This window comes from Platichthys flesus, chromosome 23 (genome assembly GCF_949316205.1).
Source record: "Platichthys flesus chromosome 23, fPlaFle2.1, whole genome shotgun sequence".
Taxonomy (NCBI): domain Eukaryota; kingdom Metazoa; phylum Chordata; class Actinopteri; order Pleuronectiformes; family Pleuronectidae; genus Platichthys; species Platichthys flesus.
In genome coordinates, this window is record NC_084967.1 from 13,387,882 (window position 1) to 13,409,057 (window position 21,176).

Consider the following 21,176-nt stretch of genomic DNA (forward strand, 5'->3'; position numbering starts at 1 on the left):
ACGAGCTAAGTTAAATATTTGCGTCTGTCAGAGATGATCCATCTGTGGAGAAAGAGAACTGTGTTGCAGCCAGCAGCGAAGCGAGGCCACATTTTGACAAGGCCTCACGAAAACAAATGACCCAGAAAGAGTCGGGACAAAGCTGCACACAGCGACCGAATGAACAAAGAGAAGAGCAGGAAAGAAGCACCACACTTCAAATGTGCATTTTTGTTTTTCGGGACTGATGATGTAGAGAGAAAATAGTGAACTCTTGAGGATCTGTCAGGAATACCCTGTCCTCTTCCTCCTCCTCCTCATCTTCCTGCAGTCTCAGTCTTTCCTCTCAATCAATTATTCATCCCACCACCACACCACGGGAGGCCTACGCAGCATATGCTATCTAATACACACACTTTCAATTCTGCCAAGCGTGTGGTGGATATTCACACACACACACACAAAACTGTACCCTCATTAAATACACAAAGAGAGCGATATTCAAACAGAGCGTTGATGAGAGGAGGAGGGAGATCCCAAGAGATGGTGAGGAGATCCGCTCGTGTAGAACCGGACAGACGTATGTTCCTCGTCACTTCTCCACTCGCAGGTACATCAGATAATAAAACCCACTGAACGCAGGAAATGTCAAGTCCTACTTCATCTGTTTGATTCCTCCAAACCACCGTATTGAGCATGTTTCTATAAACCAGAGTACGGTCCAAAAGTGCCTATGTATGTTTTGAAATGTTGCCGTCTGACACCAAGAGGGATTCAAGGGACATCAGGGGCCTAAGCAAAAGCAAATCAATGAATCATCCAAACTTTACTTGTAGATGCCATATTCAAAAATACAATTAAATCCTTTACCCTCGACAATAAGGTAAAACGAAATAATTATAAAACTGATATCGTTAGACACTTTCTGCACCAGCTTAAACTAAATTACCACGATGAACCCTAGTGACCCCATAACTGTTCATTCTTCGTAAAAAAATTAAAAAAATCTATATTCCTGTTATTCTGTTATATTTATCCATAAAAGACGAGAACAGTAGAAATCTGTAAATGAGCGTTTTCCTACCACACAGTTGACGTCCATGCCGGCATCGAGCAGCGTCTGCACCGTGCTGTGGTGGCCGTTCCGCGCGGCCAGGTGAAGCGGAGTGTGGCTGCGAGTGTGGCAGGTCATGAGGTTGGGGTGAGCGCTCACCAGCATGCGCACCACCTGCATGGAAATATACACAAAGCAACACATCCATGACAAAACTGCAATACAAGGAGGAACCTGGTAGATGACTTCTACCCACAACAACAACAAGTGTTTCTAGAAAAAATAGAAACAGTAAATGTTCTGCTGATGAATCACCTTGATAAGAGAAATACTTCTGGGAGACGATCCTGCTTCAAAGAGACCATAACCCAGTAAAGCAGTCGTGTACATCTCTGGATTTCCTTGAAATGGTTGTTTTTAAAATGCTTGTGCATGAGAAATTGAATTAAACTGTCCATCCTGTTATTTACTGCCCCGGCCAAGTAGATTATGTTCTCACCCTTGTTCAGTTGGTTTGTTCGTCCATTACGTGATTGCACAAAAAATATAAAGAAGCAATTTGCAGCAAACTTAATGGAAAGATGGGAAACGGGCCAGGAAAGGATCCATTACATTTTGGCGCAGTTCCAGTTAAAGGAGCTGATCTAGAAAATGATTTTAATTACCTTTTTTAAAATGTAGGAGTATTGAGATCCAGATACACGCTTAACACTTAATGATAGTGACTGGTTCAAAATTAGAAACAGCTTTTTGATTTATTCTTTTGTCAGTCGATGTTAAATCTTTATTAACTGTAGAAATGTGTAATTCAACTACCTGTCAATCCACTTGACTGTAGTAGGAGGTTGTTTTGAGTCCCGTCAGTGGAGCTACTTTCTTATTTTGATCCTGTATAGTGCTTTTAATAGCTCGGCTAAAAAGGATGAACATCTCTCGAAAGCTTCCTCCTTTTCTGTTTGTGTGTGTGTGTGTGTGTGTGTGTGTGTGTGTGTGTGTGTGTGTGTGTGTGTGTACTAAACTTTTGCCCTGTGTAAGTTACATCTGAACACAGCAGTAGCTTCCACCACAGGGATTTCCCTTCATTAATATGCAGAGAGAGAGAGAGGGAGAGAGGAATCCGTGCAGCTTTTATAAATTATTCATCCACACTCAGACAAACCTGTATGGCCTGACTGCAATTACTCACTACCTCAGCAGAGAGGACGTGTGCGTGCATGTGAACGTCGGCAGGTGCTTGGAGCAGACTCCTCTCAGTGCGAGTGTGAGTCCTTGTCACAAAAGTAAAGACGCAGTTATAGACATGTGTGTTTGTATCTGCCTTTCTATTAAAGGAAGTGCGTGAGGAGGTGTTTTCTTTTCACTTATTTCCATAATAATCAGCAGCATCCCTTGGTGTGGAGCGAATGACATGCACCGTGGTCCTTCTGTCCTGAGGAAAATGCAGATGAAGTCTCCTGCTGCTTCTTTTCACCTGCCAGCTACCACGTCCTCCAGGATGCATAATGCATGCAGAGGTCCACACTCGCCCTGTTTTCCTGCAGCTAACGCTTCAGCTTCTAGAACTGAACGTTCACTCGCTGCCATATATATGAACTGGCCCTTTGACAGGCGCCCCTGTGAGGAGATGACGAGTTCTTCACTTCCTGTCGATGATGCAGACGCTGCAGTTGATCGGAAACTTGTTTTTGCTTCGCACATTTTATCAGAGTTACAATTAAAATGTCCCTGCATATTAAGCATCATTAGTGGTGCAGTGCCCTTGCAATGACCAATTCTGTTCTCATCCATTTCAAAGGCTTGAATCGTCCAGGAAATGGAAATTTGAGCTTCTCCCCTCTGGGTCGTATCAAAGGTTCAATTTTAACAGGATCAGATATTGTTTTATCTGTTCTGGTCATCAAGCTGTTACAGGCTCAGGAGCCAGGTGAGGAAGTTATGGGTATTGTAGCGATATTAAACACAATTAAAAAATCAATCTGTTGCTCACCTGAAGTCGTCCGTACAGCGCCGCCAGGTCCAGGGGCGTCTCCTGCTGGCTGTTCCTCATCGTGGGGTCGGTCAGCTCCTGGAGCAGAACTGCAACCACCTCCGAATGTCCGTACTGGGCCGCACAGTGAAGAGCCGTTTCCCTCTCGTGGTTCTGTGGACCAAACGAAAGGGGGGGGAAACACAACGTGAGATAAGGAAAGCAGGAGAGGGAAAAATGACGCAAGATGGATGGAGGGGGATGCAGGGAGGCAGCAGAGCAGGTCAAAGGTAGAAGGAAGATAGGCAGGTGGGGGGAGGAAAGGGGTGGAGGAGGAGGGGAAAACAGATGATATAGGTGACGTTTTTGCCAATTTCACAAAGTATAGCTCATTGATCTTGATGAAAAACATCTGGAATGTGTTGGGGACAGATATTTACGAGCGTGTGAAACTCTCTGGATCTAATAAATGTGGTTTCTTGTTCTCATCACTCCCCCCTTATCGCTATGCAATCATCTGTGGGGGTGTGATGAGGTCAGAGCCTAGACGCCAAACTCAATTCGACTGTCACATTCATGGATTTTGTAAAGTTGTACAAAGTTACAAGCATAATTCCACCAATTGCATCATAGTCAAGTTGAAAAAACCACCATAACTTCAACAGGCACATTTATCAGAGTAGCCTGACCCTCTACGACGATTAAAAGGTTCCATTTAATATATCACACCCGGGCCTCACTCTGGCCTTGAGATCTCTGAGATAAGTGTGTGAGTTTCAAAGGTTACTCTGAACTTAGAGAGGAGCTCTTGTGTACAGAGGAACCGTGAGCCACTTTCAGCCTCTCTGGGGACCCCTGTCAGGGAGAGTACACTACCGGTGGTCCCCTGAGGTGCCTCGGCTCTGCAAACAGCCCAGTAATGACCAGGACACTGAGGCAGAGGGACACGCATACAGGAGAGAGAGAGAGAGAGAGAGAGAGAGAGAGAGCGACATGATGGATAACCACAGATAGGGAGGTGAGAGAGATTAACGAGAACGTGAGGCCTGCAGGGATTAAATCTGTATATGTCCCTAAACACTAGATAAATGGATGATTTGGCAGCCGTACATCATATACGCTTGAGTGGATGTTCTCTAAAGGGGAAAAGGGAAGTTAAAAAGAAGCATTCATGTGAATCTGGAGGAGGAGGAGGAGGAGGAGGAGGAGATCGCGTGAGAGGAGAGGGAAAAGTCGCAGGTAGGTGGGCGTGCAGCGTCCTCGGTCAGGCTACACCCCCATTCAACCTTATATGGTTACTTCTAGTTTAAAAAAAAAACAACATGGTGCTGGACAAACTTTCAAAAATGGCAGATTACGAACCAATGGTTGGGATCAAAGTGGGTGTAATAATATATAAAATGGAGAACACTGGCAGCCAAGGTCATAAACCCCAATTCCTCCATGTTAGTGACAGGGACATGTATGTTACCAAAAAAGTAGAGGATAAGTATCATTCCAGGATTCTTCTCTTATCACTCCATGCATCAAGTTCAAGTGTCATGACTGACGGCTGAGACTGACTTGTGATTGGGCGAGCGTACGCATTGACAGGACCTTGACACCGTGGCTCTGCACCATGATCACGACTGTGCACACTGGCTCCACATTACATCATCGGAGCAAGATGGCAGCCTTTTGCATCGGGGAGAGATGTTGTTCATCTTCATTCATAGTTCAGGCTGTGGTCTAAACAGCAGCGTGTCTTTTCCTGTGATCAACATTTGAAAACCTTTAAAATACAGATTTTCGTAGAGCGACTCGTGTGTAAAATTCCCTGACACGTTTCCCCCATCTCCTTCAATCTCTCCATCATATTCCCTCAGATTCCCCTGCCTCTCAAACTTCCAACGATCGCTATCCAACACACCATGACCCGGCTGCTCAGATCTCATCTCACGCCTCCTCTTACACTCCTTCTCCCCAGAGCCACAACTCTCCCTCTCTCCTGGTCGGCTCCCCACCTCACTCAGCTCCCCGCTTTCATTCAGTCCTGCGAGCGGCGAGCGAGAGAGATGAAGAGATACAGAAGGAGCTGCTATATGAAAAAGACACACATATATATATATATACACACACACACTCACACAAAATACACGTGATCGAGCTGTGAAAGAAAAAACAAAAAGATGTGAGCTTTGCGTTCCCAACCAATGGCGTCCCTCGGTTTGCCCCTCGGCTCGCACACCCCTCCGTTCATTGGCGGATGGAATGTTCGAGAGCCGGTCTGATTGCAGGTCCGCTGTAGTGTAAGCACAATAATCGCACACTGAAGCACACTGTAATTCACAGGCATCGCAGTGTACCGGTGTAATTGTTGGCTGCATTACGTTTAATAAACTCCACTTGCTCTGCGCCTGTGTGGATATTCTACTTTATTCTTATTTTCCACTGGAGTGACTCCAGTTCCTGAGGGAGCCTTTAAGTTCTTATCAACTCACTTATGTATACACCGTCTTCCTCACACAATAATATATACACACACCGCAGAGTCCCAGACACAGAAACACTGGGCAATCTGTCATCATTTGCTCCTGACAGTATTTAGCAGTGTCTGGAGGACAGGTCCTTCATCTATAATCCCAGGTAAACAACCATATATCAATTACATGTCCTTCTTTAAACATTAATACAAAAACCAAGTCCCCTGACGAACACGAGGAGGAGGAGGTGAAGAGGAGGAGGAGGAGGAGGTGAAGAGGCAGCGAGACCTGAACTGATGGCATTTTCCACCCGAGTCCATTATTTTTCAAGACGCCCCAGTCACAGCATCATCACACTTTGCACTGGACGAACAATATGAAAGGTGGTGAGATTATGGTTTCCAGCAGAAATAATTGCTTGCTTTATAGTTGTGATGGCTTAAAATCATGAATACATGTTTCCTTCTCTTGGATTTAACTGCAAGTACATGAGTTCAACACTGTGCAGAGCAAATCCAGTACAACCAGTGGATGGTGGCTTTTCCCAGATAGCTGTGACTTCGCTGTTGACACGAAAGCACCAACATTCACAACACGTATACATGCAGAGAGATTTGGGAATTTGGTGCTAACAGATGGCAGAAGTAATAATGGGAGCTCCGACTCAAGAGACACGATCAAAAAGTTAAAATTTGAATTCCTGGAGTCAAGTCACCTTTCTCTCTGATTTCAACCGAGTAGAGTGTAAAAAAAGAAAAATAAGGAAACAAGATTAGAACATGTGTTCCACTTTGCTGCTTGTTCTGTGCTGCACTTCATTCCAAACACCACCTCCCGAATTATGCATCATTTTTGTTTTACCAGAGTCATATTAATGTGTTTGAATAATTGATGGCAGCCTGAGAAGGTCATATTAGCCAGTAAATCACGCTCAAATTAGTTGTGGGAATAGATTTTTGGGGGGTTTTAACAACAATTTAATAATGTTGGAAACCTCTGAGATTCAACCCATGAACTCAACTCCATTTATGAACAAGTTAATCACTTCAGGAGTGACTGTTTGTTTTTAGCTCTATTGTAATAACCAGTTTAGAATAAACAAAAACACACAACACGAATAAGCCGCGGAAAAAGCTACTTCACCAGGTGGATGACGTTATTTTGTCTACTGCTGTTTCCAAGATGGAGAGAATATTTTACATCTTAATGTAAAGACTTTGAAATTATCAGAGAAATGTGACATTTAGAAACGAGTCCATGAAACTGAAACTCCATCTGCTCGGGAAAGTCGTGATATGATCGAACGCTCCACAACAGCAGCTGAGCCGACCCTGTGACTACATTTGATCGTTTCCATTTACACAACAGACCTTTAACAATGGGAAGATGATGTCTACGTTGTGAAGGCAACAAGTAGAACAGACATATCTACACATTATTATCAGCGGAACAAAAAATGCAGCTATTGCCTCTGCAGCCTTAAACGCACAATAACGCTTTGTTGCGCTGTGCCTCGTGCATGCTGCTCAAGATAGGGAAAATGCAATTCCCTGACGGACAATGAGTGACATAGAGGTGAACAGACACACAAAGTGACGGGACGAGGGAGCTAGAGAAGAAGAGGGGCGAGAGAGACAGAGGGGGGGGGATAAGGAGAGAAAATCCTGCCTCTGTGTTCTCGGAGCCGGCGATATATTTCCATTACGCTCGCTCTGACAGCTTTCCAATATCATCCAGCACGCGGTGTATTGTTGCTGATTGTGCTCGGAGCAGCAGCCGTCCACTAATGCCACATCAACCCGGCATGGCAGCACATTATTGACATGCCCGTGCAAATTGGTGTCACGTGTGTCGCTGTTGTACAGTTAATGGTCACAAATATACAGTGAAGAGGAAGAGGTGTAAGAAGCATTGGCTTGTTCAAGCTCTTCTTTAATCAATCCTGCTCTATTAAGGTTTCATAGCCCACCAAGCTCTTCCTCTCGCCTTATGGTCGTCTCACTTGAACTTTTGGTTACACTGCCTGTCTGGTCTGTTTCTTCTGAATGTGTAAACTTTTAGAAGTTGTGCACAAATGAGGAGAATGAATTTCTAGACCATAATTTTGTCTTTACAGTGCATTTACCTGCACGCACGCACCCACACACACACACCCACCCACACACACACACACACCCCCACCCACACACACACACACACACACACACACACACACACACACACAAACACACTTCCCATAGTAAACACCATCACTGCCCAAACAAACAGCTACCATGCAAATAAGCAAGCCTTATCAGACATGGCCGGGGCTGAAATGAAGCCAGGGCGTTGAAGCGCAGAGGTTTTTCTAATTTACTCGAACATACACCGTGTTAATGCTGATGGGCTGATATGTGGGATGAGCCCCGTCTACGTTACAGAATCTCATAATCCCAGCAGCTCAGCTCGCTGCCTGGGGAGAGCTGGGTAAATAAATAGAGGACACACACACGCACGACAAGATGAGACTTTCTGCTCTTGTCTTGTATTAAGAAGGGGGAATCTTTTGCTGCATTTTTTCTCAGGGTTCTGTGCTCGGCCCAGTTTGATTTACCTTATATAAATATATATATATATATATATATATATATGGGTTTCTAGTGGAGGGGGATAGAAAGCCAAGGGGAAGAGATGGAATAAGGAAAAGGAGCAGTTAATTAAGAGTGTGAACATGGAAAGTGAATGAAGCACCCAAGGCCAAGAGGAGTGAAGGAGAGCTGAGAGAGAGAGAGAGAGAGAGAGAGAGAGAGAGAGAGAGAGAGAGAGAGAGAGAGAGAGAGAGAGAGAGAGGGAGAGAGAGAGAGATGACAAAGAAGAAAAACTGGGAGGGAAGCAGATCCTCATACTTTAAAGATGGAACCAGAGAACGCTTGGTTTTCTCACTCGATAGATTAAAGTGATTAATGACGACTACTCAATAAATCCAGATTTCACCAGCTTTTCACTTTTAATCCTGTAATTCTGATCGTTCACCTCTGCTTCGATCTTCCTATGTGTTCATGGTTTTACTGCGAATAAGCAGATACAAAACCCCTGTGAGTGTTTTAACGCTCAATTAACAACACACTCACACACAAGCTGCTCTCAGCTTTACAATAATTACTCCGTGCTGTAGTTTGTTGACTCGTGTGGAGTCAACAAACTCCACACGAGTTTTCTTTTACTGAACTTTAATTTGGAAGTGTCAGGCTGATTACTCATAAGAAAACATCCTATGGCTCAGTGTGTGTGTGTGTGTGTGTGTGTGTTCTGGCAGCAGCAGGGCCTGGCGGTAGGAGATGTTTGATCAAGGACTTTCCCGGAGCACTTTCTAATGGCAGCATGTGTTCTCCGAGAGGCCGTGTTCACATGTAGATCGTCAGGAAACATGTGGTTTCATTTTGGAGCATGGTAGCAACATGTATACATGGAATTCTACCACAACTGGGAGGTGAACGCACAGCAGCAGAAACACTGGAAGACATCTGTGGAAGCACACAGGTGGCGAGCAACCTCCTGACCTTTCCCCTTTACCTTAGTTCACACAGTTTACAGGTTCCCAGAGCCCCGCTGCACCTGGGCCGAGGCCTGTCAGAAGTTTTGAACTGCATAAATGTCACTACACATTATCCTAATATTACTACACATTGAATCATGCATTATCTTCACATGAAACGTGATCCATGTGAAGATAATGCAGAGCAAATGTTCACCATCCCTCGAATCTTATCTTTGGCAGTTTATCTCCTTTCTTCCCGACAAATGGGAGTTAAAAAGGGGGGAGGAGGACAGGAGGAAGAGAGAGAGAAAGGAATGATACAATCCTCTGTCGGCGGAAAAGAAAACATTCCTGGCATGTGTGTGCAGCACAGGGGGACATACGTGACCTGGTCATTCACCCACATTCTCTCACAAACCGATGCAGAAGAAGCCCAGAGGTTCCCACACACACACCAACACACCCACACAGATCCGCTCGGTTAGTGACCAGTAGTTGTGCGCTACTTTTCAGGATGCATTGTGGGAAACATTGAGTGCACCATATAGGGTATAAAATGGCCATCTCACTATAGAGTGCACTGGTGTTTGAATACGGCTAATGGGAAAACCACAAAGAAATTGAGTGTTTATGTCCCATCCACTAACAGGGAGGAGCCAGGGTTTATGACGTGTACTGCAGCCAACCAGCAGGGGGCGATAAAGATACAAACTCATTTTTCTGAGTCGGTCTGTGTTGGAGACGCAGAGAGATGAAACAAACAACGCCTCAGTCGTCAAAACATTCACTGGCCCTGCAAGCAGAGTGCAATCCTCGGGTAAACAGGCCGTCAATCACTGTCTCGCTAACGCACAAACAACGCACGTAAACATGCACGCACCGTTTGAATAGACAAGCTTCACCTCTCTCATACACACATACACACACACTCCCACAACAAACACAAACAGCTGAGTGAGAACTACTGGGACCAATTAGGCAGTAAAAAGTGGGCTGGAACTGTTTTATCGCAGACTAATAACTAACCCTAACCTCGAATAAGACTCGATTGGCTGCAGTGGGGAACCGCCCCACACACACACACCTCCTCTTCCTCTCTTTCTATCACTCCCTTTGCTTTTTTTCTTCACGCTCTTTTCTTCATTACAGCTTTTCTGTCGCATCCTCTTGCATTTGTCACCTCGTGCACAAAGGTGAGGATAAATGTTTCTCACGCATTAAAACAAATAAATGTGCCGGCATTGGAGTCGCCCCCCCTAAAACTAGGCACAGACACACATTCACAGATATATGCACACACACACTCCACCTCTGACACACTGAGGCAGGGGGAATGTGCAGTCACTGGCTTGCTGCTGTAAGTCTCGATGATGGGTGGGGGCGTGTGCCAGACTCGGTATATCACGCTGACTAATGTATGCACTAGTCCCTTCTCCTGCAGACAAGACAGTGGTGGTGGGGGTCCTCTAATATTTATGCCTGCAACCCTGTGAACGACTGAACTCTCATGAGGAAAGTGACGAGGAAAAACGTGCAGCACACACAGCTTCATAACAGCATTTTACAAATATACAATTTGAAGTAATCTGTGTGTATTTTACAAATAATAACGTGTGTTATAATTTGCCAAAGCATTTACAGAAAGCACAGAGTTAATAAATGAATGCAGATTTCACTGTAATCAAAGCCTTGACAAGGAAGTTTTCATTTCTATAGATTTTGGCGCCTCTGTGGACAAAAGCCATCTCCTGTCGTAAAAACCTGGCTCAGGCAGGACGTGCTTTTGTTTTGGAAGGGTCGAAAAAAGACACGGCTGTTTGTAGGATGCATAGTGATGATGTAATGTATGTTTATGTTTCTGAGATAAGAAAATCGTCTCCAGAACTTTGAAGAACAGCCACAAATCTTTATAAAAATCCAAACTGCTTTAGAAACTGGGCAAAACATTTTCAGCATAACAAATATTCACTCAACATCATTAGACGGTCTAATCCTTAACGTTCTTTGACTGGGAAATTATGCATTCCAGGGAAAAACAAGTCTCACCTCCTACACACAAACAGCAGAGAGAGATCTCCTTCTCCAGGGTTTACTGAAGGACTCGTTAAATGAAACAGAACCAGGACGCATGGAGGGATTCACTTTGCACAATTTACCATAACTTAAAGCAGGTGAGGGGAGATTTGCTTACGTGCTTCGAGTGAAACAGCAACCACACACGTTGAGACGCACAGTGACTTCAGAGTCAGCACCTACTGTACCTACAGCAGCTTCTCAATCAGCAGCTTCCACTCAGTGTGTTCACTCTGCCTGCACAGCAGCACGCTCAGCTCCATGAATCATTGACGGGGTAGGAAGCTCACCCACCTCTTCGTTTCAGGGGGCAAGAGGACACCATTTGTCCCGGCGAACAATAAGGCTCCAACAACACTCGGAGGCAAGCGATTTGGCAAATGGTGACCGAGGAAAATGTCCTTAATAAGCTGAGAAAATAACCATCCAATAACCTGGGGGGGGTGTTGGGTCTGTCGTTGCAGCACCATCAGGACCGGGAATATTGAAAAATACGTCTAAGTCATTCAAATTTTAGCCACTACTTCTGATTTAACACCTAATGGCCGTCTTGAAAGAGCAGCGTGTCAGTGAGCCGTTACATCATCAATATGCTGCGAGCGGGGACGGATGGGGAGAGAGTGAGGGAGGAGGAGGAGGAGAAGGTCATTTTTGCTGATGAGGGATGACAGCAGTGACAGGCCGAAGGCTCGCGGAGCTGAAAACGCTCGACCGGCTATCAGAGAGGGATCAGCAGGAACGCTGCGGGATTGGCTCTGTTGGACAGGAGCCATAAACACGACGGCTTGTGGCAGCGCTGGTTTCTACGCCATGAGAGATACTGAGGAACTCAAGCTTCATTTATTCATACGAGACGTTTCATTCTCTGGAACAGCTGAACGATCATTTCAAGATGGGAATTATAGTCTTATTTTAGTGGATGGATATGATAATAAAAACTGGAGTTCCGGTGTTTACCTGCTGGTTGACTCGGCAGGGCGAGGGTCCGTGGTGGATGAGGATTCGGACGATATCATCGTCTCCCCTCCAGGCGGCCAGGTGCAGCGGGAAGCAGCCTTTGCTGTCCGACACGTGTGTGGACGCCTCAAACTGAAGCAGCTTCAGCACCACGTCCCTGAGAGACGGAGAGGGAGACAGACACAGATCAATAGAGTGGAGAGAACGGAGAGAGAAGACCACAAAGCCCTGAAATCCATTTTATAGAATATCACATCACAGAGTCACATATTTGCACTGAGAACAGGATTTTAACCCCCTAATTCAAAATATAACAATGTTTGGAACATAAAGTCCTACACAACTTTTATATATTTTATAGTGAACATTTGTTTGAATATATTTCAATGGCATTAAACCTAAAATACAAAACTACAGTATTTAAGCAACACTATGAAAGGGATTTAAAGACACCTGTGGGGAGTAATCACTTTACTTTCCAGGGTAAAAGATGGAGGAAATAAGGGGTTAAAGTGGAAATGATCAAGAATTGACAAAACGTCATTGAATCCTTATTATTTAAGGATACACATGAAGGGGGGGCGGTAGGCGAACAATCAGACAGATGGACAAACATAGTGCTTAATTAATTCCACAGGGAAATTGCAGAGTACGAAGTAATCTCCATTACAACGAATAGATGAGGTGGTAAATCACAGAGCTGCGGTTTGTGCTGGGAACTCATTTAGCTGCTGCTCAACAGTCGTGTCAGCGACAGCGTTTCGTACGAGCGAGCCTCCAGCTGAAGTTGTCACCTCTGTCGGGGGAGGAAAGGTGAAGTGCTTCATTTGCATTGGAAAATGTCAGCAGGGGAAGCAGGAGGAGGGCAGAGCGTCTCCCGGGAGCAGGGGTGAGGGTGAGCGCAGCCCAGAGGACGCTTAACTAAACTGCTTTGTTAATTTCACTCATTTATTATGCTCTCGTATAATTTCAATCAGGTTTTTTAAGCAGCAGCTAAACAGCAGACTCGCACCGGGAGGATCTCAGGGTCAAACATGAGAATATGAAACTTTTTAATGTGGTAAAAAGAACTTCTGCACATAAACGATCTAAAAATAAAAAATCACATTCAGCCTGAATAACGAATCTCTGAATACTGCACTTTCTTCAGTCTTTATCTTAATCGCCAGTTCTCTTTTTACCTTCCCACCTCAACGCTAAATCACAGCTCTGCAGCCTTTTATTGTTGGCGGCCTAATTTTCCCTGTGAGGCTGCAGCTCTGCCTCCCTACAGCTTCTCCTCCTCTTTCCTCCCTCCTCCCTCCTCTCTCCTCCCTCCTCCCTCCTCTCTCCTCCCTCCTCTCCAGTCCATCTGACGGAGGAATGCCACGTAATTGCCACCAAAACACAGGACTAATCGTTTAGTTCCACCAAACTGTGACAGCAGTCAGGTTTACAGCTGAGTCACACTGTGTTTCCTCAGCGCTACAGTCACAACAACTCAAAAAATAAAGGCACAAAGCCAATCAACAGAAATTCCATTCTCTTTATCTTTTTTAACTAGTTTTGCTGTTTCGCTTTAGGTTAAACGAAATACTGGCAGTAATCATGTGTCTAAGAATTCCACAAACATCTGTCTGTCTGTCTGTGAAACTAATAAAAGCACATGCTCATATCGTTGCCGTAACGCTATATATCGAGCTGAATTACAGAGCTTTTATTTTGAATATATTTTGATATTCGAGTAATTTATCATATAAACACCGTTTTTTTTCTTGTCTTACTTCTGAATTGTTTCTTAGTCCACATGATCATCTATATATCAAAACTTACGACTTGATCATAACAATAAATCACTTGCTCTAAAGCTGTACATTAGTGTAATGACTCTTAATAAACAGACATGTGTAGTCTTACCTGTGTCCATTGAGTGAAGCGTGATGTAAGGGTGTGTATCCTGAGCTGTCTGTGCAGTTCACATTCAGGCCCTTCCACATGCTGTGAAGAAACACACATCAGAATTAATTTCCAGTGTCACACACACAAACACACAACAACAACAACAACAACATCTCTCTGTACTTCCCAGGTGTTTGTTAAAGTGTTGACTGATAACTCACTGGTTTCCATGTGTCCAGTAAAGTTACATTGTGTTAGTCTTTGTTAGGTCAAGTTTCACACATAGTTTGTTTCTTTGCTTCACTCACAGATATGGACATTTTACATTTCATTCCATTGGTTTGTTTGAGTTTGTCACCTGCACTGATTTACAGGAAAGAAGCGACAAACACAACTCAGCCAATCAGGATCCAGAAGGTGCCAAGTGTGGATAGGTGAAGGGGTGTTTTTGATTTTTAAAGGTTCAGTGTGTAGAATTTAGCGACATCTACTGGTGAAGTTGCATATTGGAGAATGAAGAGCGCAAAGTCCTCTTCCTGTTTGCTTTCATTTTCCTATTTAAGGACATCCTTTTGCTTTTTTTTGCATCTTTAGTCATGTGTTCACACAGCAGAATCACATTTATTTCATTATTTATTCTGTACTTTATTGTATTTGGGTCCTGAGGCAAAAGATTTTCTCTTTTCGGGGCCGCAGCCAGAGAAGTTTAAGTCCAGTTTCATCATTCTGGCAAATATATAAAGCGAGTGAGGTCAACACTTGTTCTGCTGAGCAGGCAAACAGAGCCGCACAAAACAGACCCTCATAAGGATCACCAGATACACACAGCCTGGGGGCATACCAGACCCATTACAACACACTCCCGCGTACACACACTATATCACACTCATGCAGCCCAGGGTTTTCCCACTGCTGCAATTATATGACCTCTCTATTTCACATTAACTCCAGCACGACGTCAGAGAGAAGCACTAATTAGGTCGATTCCAGTCGGAGCAGCTCTGGGCTGAAAATCGGAATCATGTAACTTCCAGAAGCGACTACATCACCTTTTATTTTATTTAAGACGACCCCCATAGTGTTGCGTCTGACAGGAAGAGCACAGGCTCAAATGTGAATGTGTCTCACAGTGTTAATGAAACACATTAGATAATTAGGGCTGCAGGAAACTGAATATGACATAAGACAGGTTTTCAAGACAACGTAGGTTACTGCATTTTTTAATGGATATCTTTTAATTTAGGGAAATGCATTTATTAATATTGCACATATATTTATTTGATTGCAACAATATGTCTTTCTAGTGATCGGTGCACATCTGCACAGGGAAAACGATTTCATTTGTTGTATTCAATGCTGAAATAACATAAAATCAGGATTTCTTCACACAAACGTGGACCTCGCTCACATCAATAACAAATAAGCTACAAAAGAGTAAACACACACGCACACACATACACACAAACTCTATGTTACACACAGGTCAGAGGGCAGGAGAGCACAGACAGAGAAACATGGCACATGCTTCATTCTATTGGGTTGTCTGAACACACCACGATTGAATGTGTGTGTGTGTGTCCATATCGTGTGTGTGTGTGTGTGTGTCCATATCGATCGTACTGCTGACCCCTTTCAGCGCTGACCTATACGACCAGTAGGAGCAGTTGTTAGCAGCCTGACAGATAACGAAGGGAGGGTCAACGGACAAAAAGCCATTGAAGCAAAAATAAAGACAACGAGTAGCAAATAAAATGTCAGTTGATGCTGCTGCTATTTATATCTGCTTGATATTAATGTGCAAAGTAACACACAAAGGTATGATTCTTGATTTTGAACCGTGACACTGCGAACATCAGAAACATCTGGGTGTCACCCACTTGCTTTCCTCCAGAGTGAGGCAGCAGAGGAGGAATCACAGACGAGTGCGTCAACCTTGTCTGACTGTGTGTATTTGAATTAACTGCGTCATGTCTGATTCATTCGAACTTGGGCGATAGAGACAATTAAAACATTCCAACCTTTACACAAACATTGAAACATTAAAGCTCCATTTGCAATTTATTTCTAATTCATTACCTCATTAAACTACAGCGTTATTCTACACAATCCCCTTAAGTTGTTTTCTACATCTTATAGTTGTTTGCTGAACCCATCACATACAAACACATTTGCCTTCAAACGCCTGAACACCGATTCATTCAAACTCGACATAGATTCTTTCATCCTCCGCACAACCTCAAACACAATCCACCTTTCTACACGGCCACAAACGCAGCATATCAACGCACAGCCACAGCAGTCACACAACCTTCATAATAAAAAAACTGCACAAACAAACATATGTGGCCGCTTTGTGAGGGACTGTGCGGACGCTGTTCTCAGTGTGTGAGCCTCACTGTGAGCCTAACAAGGTGTTGTGTTTACAACACCTTTTCCCATGTCGTAGAGTGCAGGCTTATGGACGTGTGTGCACTGACACCAGCAGTGGGCGTCAATAAAGGGTGATTTTAACACTTAGGGATTTTGTGAATTGCTACTTTGAGGAACAAATTAGAAACACGAAACAGTAAGAAATGCAATCAATTTGGAAAATACTTTTGCGTGTATCTTGTGATCCTAACTTTGCATTGAGACAGATTTCCATCTCGATAAAGGCAAACTGTTCAACTTAAAATAGTTTAAAAGAACCACTTGAACAAAATGAGAAATCCCAAGTGAGGATCTCGTGGCTGCCCTCACTCTTTACTGAAAGTCCAGGCCTGAGAAAATCCACTAAAAATCAATGCAATCGACTGCAATATCTTCCGTAAATTTCAAATCTAGAGCAACAAGGATATATTTCATACTGTTGTACATGTACCTTGAACCAAAGAGGTTGGGTTTCTGATTATTAGATCAGTCTACAAACAGAGGCCTGGATTATGGGTTTTAATGCCACTGCACAGCATAGTACAGTATACTGTGCTCTACCACTGGTGATAGTCCCGACCTTGTCCTTTAATACTGCTTGTTTTCACTCGCTATTGCACAGTATCCATGAAAAATTAATTAATTCTGTCCACTGCAGCTTTAGCCTTATGCAACAAGAACTGGAACGAGGAGGTTTTCTAGAGAAAGACCTGTTTTCTTATCACAGCTCTGATGTCGTGCTCCACCATGTACAAATTCCAACCCTCAGTTTGGTTCTGTGTGGCTTCTCCCTTTGTTTGCCGTGCAGCCAGCGGAGTTGAGATAGAATGAGAAGGCGACTTGAGATTAGATAATGGAGCAGAGGTGCTGCAGCAGGAATGCAGACTCTTAGTGGATTAGTCAAATATGCAGACGACGTCCCACCTAATTAACCTCAGGAGCTGCAGCGACGTGAAGGAGCGCTCTGGTTAGAAAAGTGTGTGTGTGTGTGTGTGTGTGTGTGTGTGTGTGTGTGTGTGTGTGTGTGTGTGTGTGTGTGTGCAACTTCGATGAAAGTTTTATGTGCCATTCTTTAACTTTCCGTCTTTCTGAGCATCACGCAACAAAAAAACTATCATGTTACTTTGCATCAGAGAATTGTGACTTTATCCTTGAACACATCCTTGAACCCCCCCCCCCCGCCTACTTCTTCGTTGCCGAGGTCCAAACACATTTTTTTTTTTTAAATCAAATTAAAGCACTGAAAAGTCAAGAGGTCAAGCATCATGAAAGGACGCCCAGCAGGCAGAGCAACGCTGCCCTGTGTTTGAACCCTTCTTCAGTTACAGCCTGACAGATCCGCCTCACCTTCACTGCAGCACAGCACGCTCACAACTTTATTTACAAACGTCGTTCAAGAAACAGCAACAACAACAAGCTGCTTTGGTTGTTCCTGTTTCCACAAACGTCTTAACGAGGGAAGCAGCATCAGTTTATTTCTCATTACAACTAGAATGGCACTGAGTAGAACATGTAGCTCCGCCGAGGCCCAATCCAGCCGAATGTGTGAATTCACTTTAGAGGAACAAACCAACCAACAAGCCAGCCGGGGTGAAAACATAACCTCCCTGATGGAGGTGATACAACTTTCACTTAAGAGGGGTTCAAAATGTCAAATAAAAATAAATGTGTAAAAGTGAAGTTCTCGACGCTGTATGTCACCTTGGAGGGAAGCAAAACTTCTCTAAAGCTAGAAATAGAAAAAAAAATGATTTGAGTTGTCACTGAAGCTTAACAGGCTGATGAGTCATGCTTTACAAAAACACCAGGAGGGAGGCTGATGAAGTTCTACATTTGCAAAAACATAACCTCAAGAAACTGCATAAAACCCAACACTTTTGCAAGACATTACAATTTTTTAATCTGTAATGTCTTGCACTCATTTTGGATGAAAACTTCTTATCCAGCATTTCAGATCTAAATTCTTCATTTGCTGCCGTTTCTTTCACGATGGATATTTCAGCTGACATCATGTTGCAGCAGAGTTGAGGCAACATCAAAGCAGAGCATTGTCTTCAAAGGAAAAGGAGCCGAGAAACTGGGAAAACCTTTGTACCCCGGAACCTTTTTATGATTTCTATTATTTTTTAAGCAGAGTTTGAAGAAGACCCAACCCAAAAGCTAGGGCTGAAACTCATTCCACCTTATGACGTCACCTGTGGCTATTTTTTCAGCCGAAACTGAGAAACACGACAACAGCAATAACTTGACAGGAAATCAAAAAGGGAACCAATATGGAGGCGAGGTGCGTTAGGGTTAGGGTGCGTTTGCTATGAGAGCTGATAGCAGCACGGCAGGAAGTGGACCTGCTTCATAACCTGTGGTGAGCAAGAAGCAGAAGAGATGCCTGCTGCTTAAGAGACCTTCTGCAGAAACACACACAAACCCAGACAACAAACACACACAAATACTTTTCTTTGGTGCTGTCGTTTGATGTTTAAACTCTCGCTGTCATGGAGACAATTCATCCTCCATGATGCTTTAGGGCACGAATATACTGCTCTATATTCTAATGTCTCGAGCAGGTGTGAAGGTATGGATAAGAGTTGTGTGTGTGCAAGTGTGTGGGTGTCTGTGTGTTTGTGTGTGTGTGTGTGTCGTGTTACAGGTGAGATCAACTCAATCATACAGACAATTATAGTGCAAGATGTGTGGAAACTCTCAGAGGACCAATTAAATTTCTGCGGAGAGAGAGAAGAGAGAATCAACGCCTTCTCTCTCTCTCTCTCTCTCTCTCTCTCCTGGATCTCTCCTTCTTTCACCTTCTCCCTCTTTTCCTTCTGGTCCTCTTCTCTATAATTTGCACAAACAAACATGCATGTGTTTGCGGATGAGCGGTGCACACCGACACGCTTCAAATACAGAGCGATGCAGGAGCAGAAAGAGAGAGTGACGACTTCAAACGCTGCAGAAACAATGAGTTTACATGCTCCTGTATCACAAACCAGGCACTTCAAAGGGTTGCCCGAGCCGTAACTTTGCCTTCGGCTCAGACGCTGTCACATGTCTGTGGGTGAGCAGTGGCTGAACGTCAGGGAAACAACTCACTGCTGCTCAAAATGTCTCAAAAATGTAAAAATGTGATGATTTGATTATGATATACAGTAGGACTATGGTGTAAATGGTAAAGTTCACATTATTATTTCTTTAAAGTTTAATATACATGTGACTTTGGTTTAATTGCTTTACAGGGAACTTAGTTTTGCGATAGTTAAGGACTCAAAACAAATATACAAACCTATAATATGAATCCGTATATTGCATAAGTCAATATCGGGTAATTATATAAACACTGTCGATGTCACGCTCCTTTATGAACAGACATGTTGTCAGTGAACTAATTTTCACTTCATATTCCCACAACATCGTGGAGAAAATCCCATTCACACCCACGCAGCTCAAACACTACTGCTGCTTTCAGAGGTGTTTCCTCTCTCTCTCTCTCTCCCACTCTCCCTCTCTCACTCCCTCTCTCTCGTTCCTCACAGACCTGCCACTCTCTGCTGCTCCACTTCTGCACCAATTACAGTGACGAGTAAATCCACAGCAGGAGAAAATATCAATCGAAGGCCCGGTCTGTTGGAATGAGAAAGTGTCTCACTGGTCCTGTCACCATGAGAGAAATGATTACTACACTGGAACACTTACAGGACATGAATACTGAAAGAATAAACGACCAATCGCGCTTTCTTAATTTTGCAACACATCGACATATGACCTGTCTTTAAAAAATTAGCTGTAACGCCATAATCGAAACTGGCACCTGATTGGTCAGGACCTCACCACCGCAGCTCCTCCCCCCAATTGCTACTGCGCAGAATCTGGCTCCAGATGCGCAGGACGGACAAACGTTGCTAGTGTGAGGAAGATGAGACGCGTTGTCCATCTTTATTTACAGTTAACGTATTAAACCCATACTTCTATCTCTAGATCTGATTGGCCAGTTAGATTATAGTATGAACATGCCAGGATAATAAAGGAATTTTTCAATCTAACGGACTTCTATTAGATAAAAGACAGACAGTATAATGTCCTAGCTCTTTTCTCTGAGATCTCACCCTCCTCCTCGTCAGCTTCTGGCAAATCTCTAATTGGCTCAACTTATTCTCGTAAAAGTGCCTCATTTGTTTTTGCATATTTAGCAAAGGAGCAGCTCCCCTCTCCACAAAACGGCTCGTTAGCAATTTTGCTCATTTGAATTCGCTGCACAGTGGCGCACCCCCCCCCCCCCCCCAGCAAGGGACTCCATCCAACTTTCAAATCAGGTCAATAGCTGCCGAAAAACACAGTTATAACCAATCGAACAGACAAAGCTTCCTTGTTCCTGACGTCTCAAGTCATTGTTCAGTGCAGCGATCAAACCTCAAAATGCTATTTCAGTTTTTCACTGTCTGATTTATGTTAACCCGGGAAAACTGCTGCAGGAATCTTCCCCATGTAAGTGGCAGAGGTCTGAAACAAACCAAGAACATGTGCCTCTGTAAAAGATGATACAACAAATAGTTTGTTCAAAAATAATTTCCCCCGGGTGACAGCTGAGAGGACGAGCCAAGGGCGCTGCAACATTTGCCAGATCATTTCACTTTTTTATATATATATATATATATATATATATTTATACTCTGCAATGTTTTACATCATGAAATATTGATGTGACATTTACAGTATTTGCATTTCAAAACAAAAGAGCATCAAAATCACTCCTGTTCAAACCCTGTTCAGGAAGCAGGTTGAAAAACTACTTTGATAAAAGCTGCAGATTTGACTGAGGTCCAACGGAAACACATGTGTGGAAGTGAAACAGAGGATATGTAAATAAATAAATAAATGCATATCGTTAAA

At 43.7% G+C, this 21,176-nt stretch overlaps 1 protein-coding gene across 3 annotated transcripts in view; it reads right to left on the reverse strand.

Moving 5' to 3' along the window:
• Positions 1-21,176, reverse strand: part of anks1b (ankyrin repeat and sterile alpha motif domain containing 1B) — a 155,515-nt gene that overhangs the window by 101,923 nt on the left and 32,416 nt on the right. For all 3 annotated transcript variants that reach the window (XM_062382946.1, XM_062382945.1, XM_062382948.1), the window contains exons 2-5: positions 13,905-13,985; positions 12,009-12,165; positions 3,021-3,173; positions 1,064-1,207 (exon numbers count right to left, since the gene is read on the reverse strand). In XM_062382946.1, the coding sequence (XP_062238930.1) occupies positions 1,064-1,207; positions 3,021-3,173; positions 12,009-12,165; positions 13,905-13,985 (535 nt within the window). The remainder of the gene's footprint in view (positions 1-1,063; positions 1,208-3,020; positions 3,174-12,008; positions 12,166-13,904; positions 13,986-21,176) is intronic.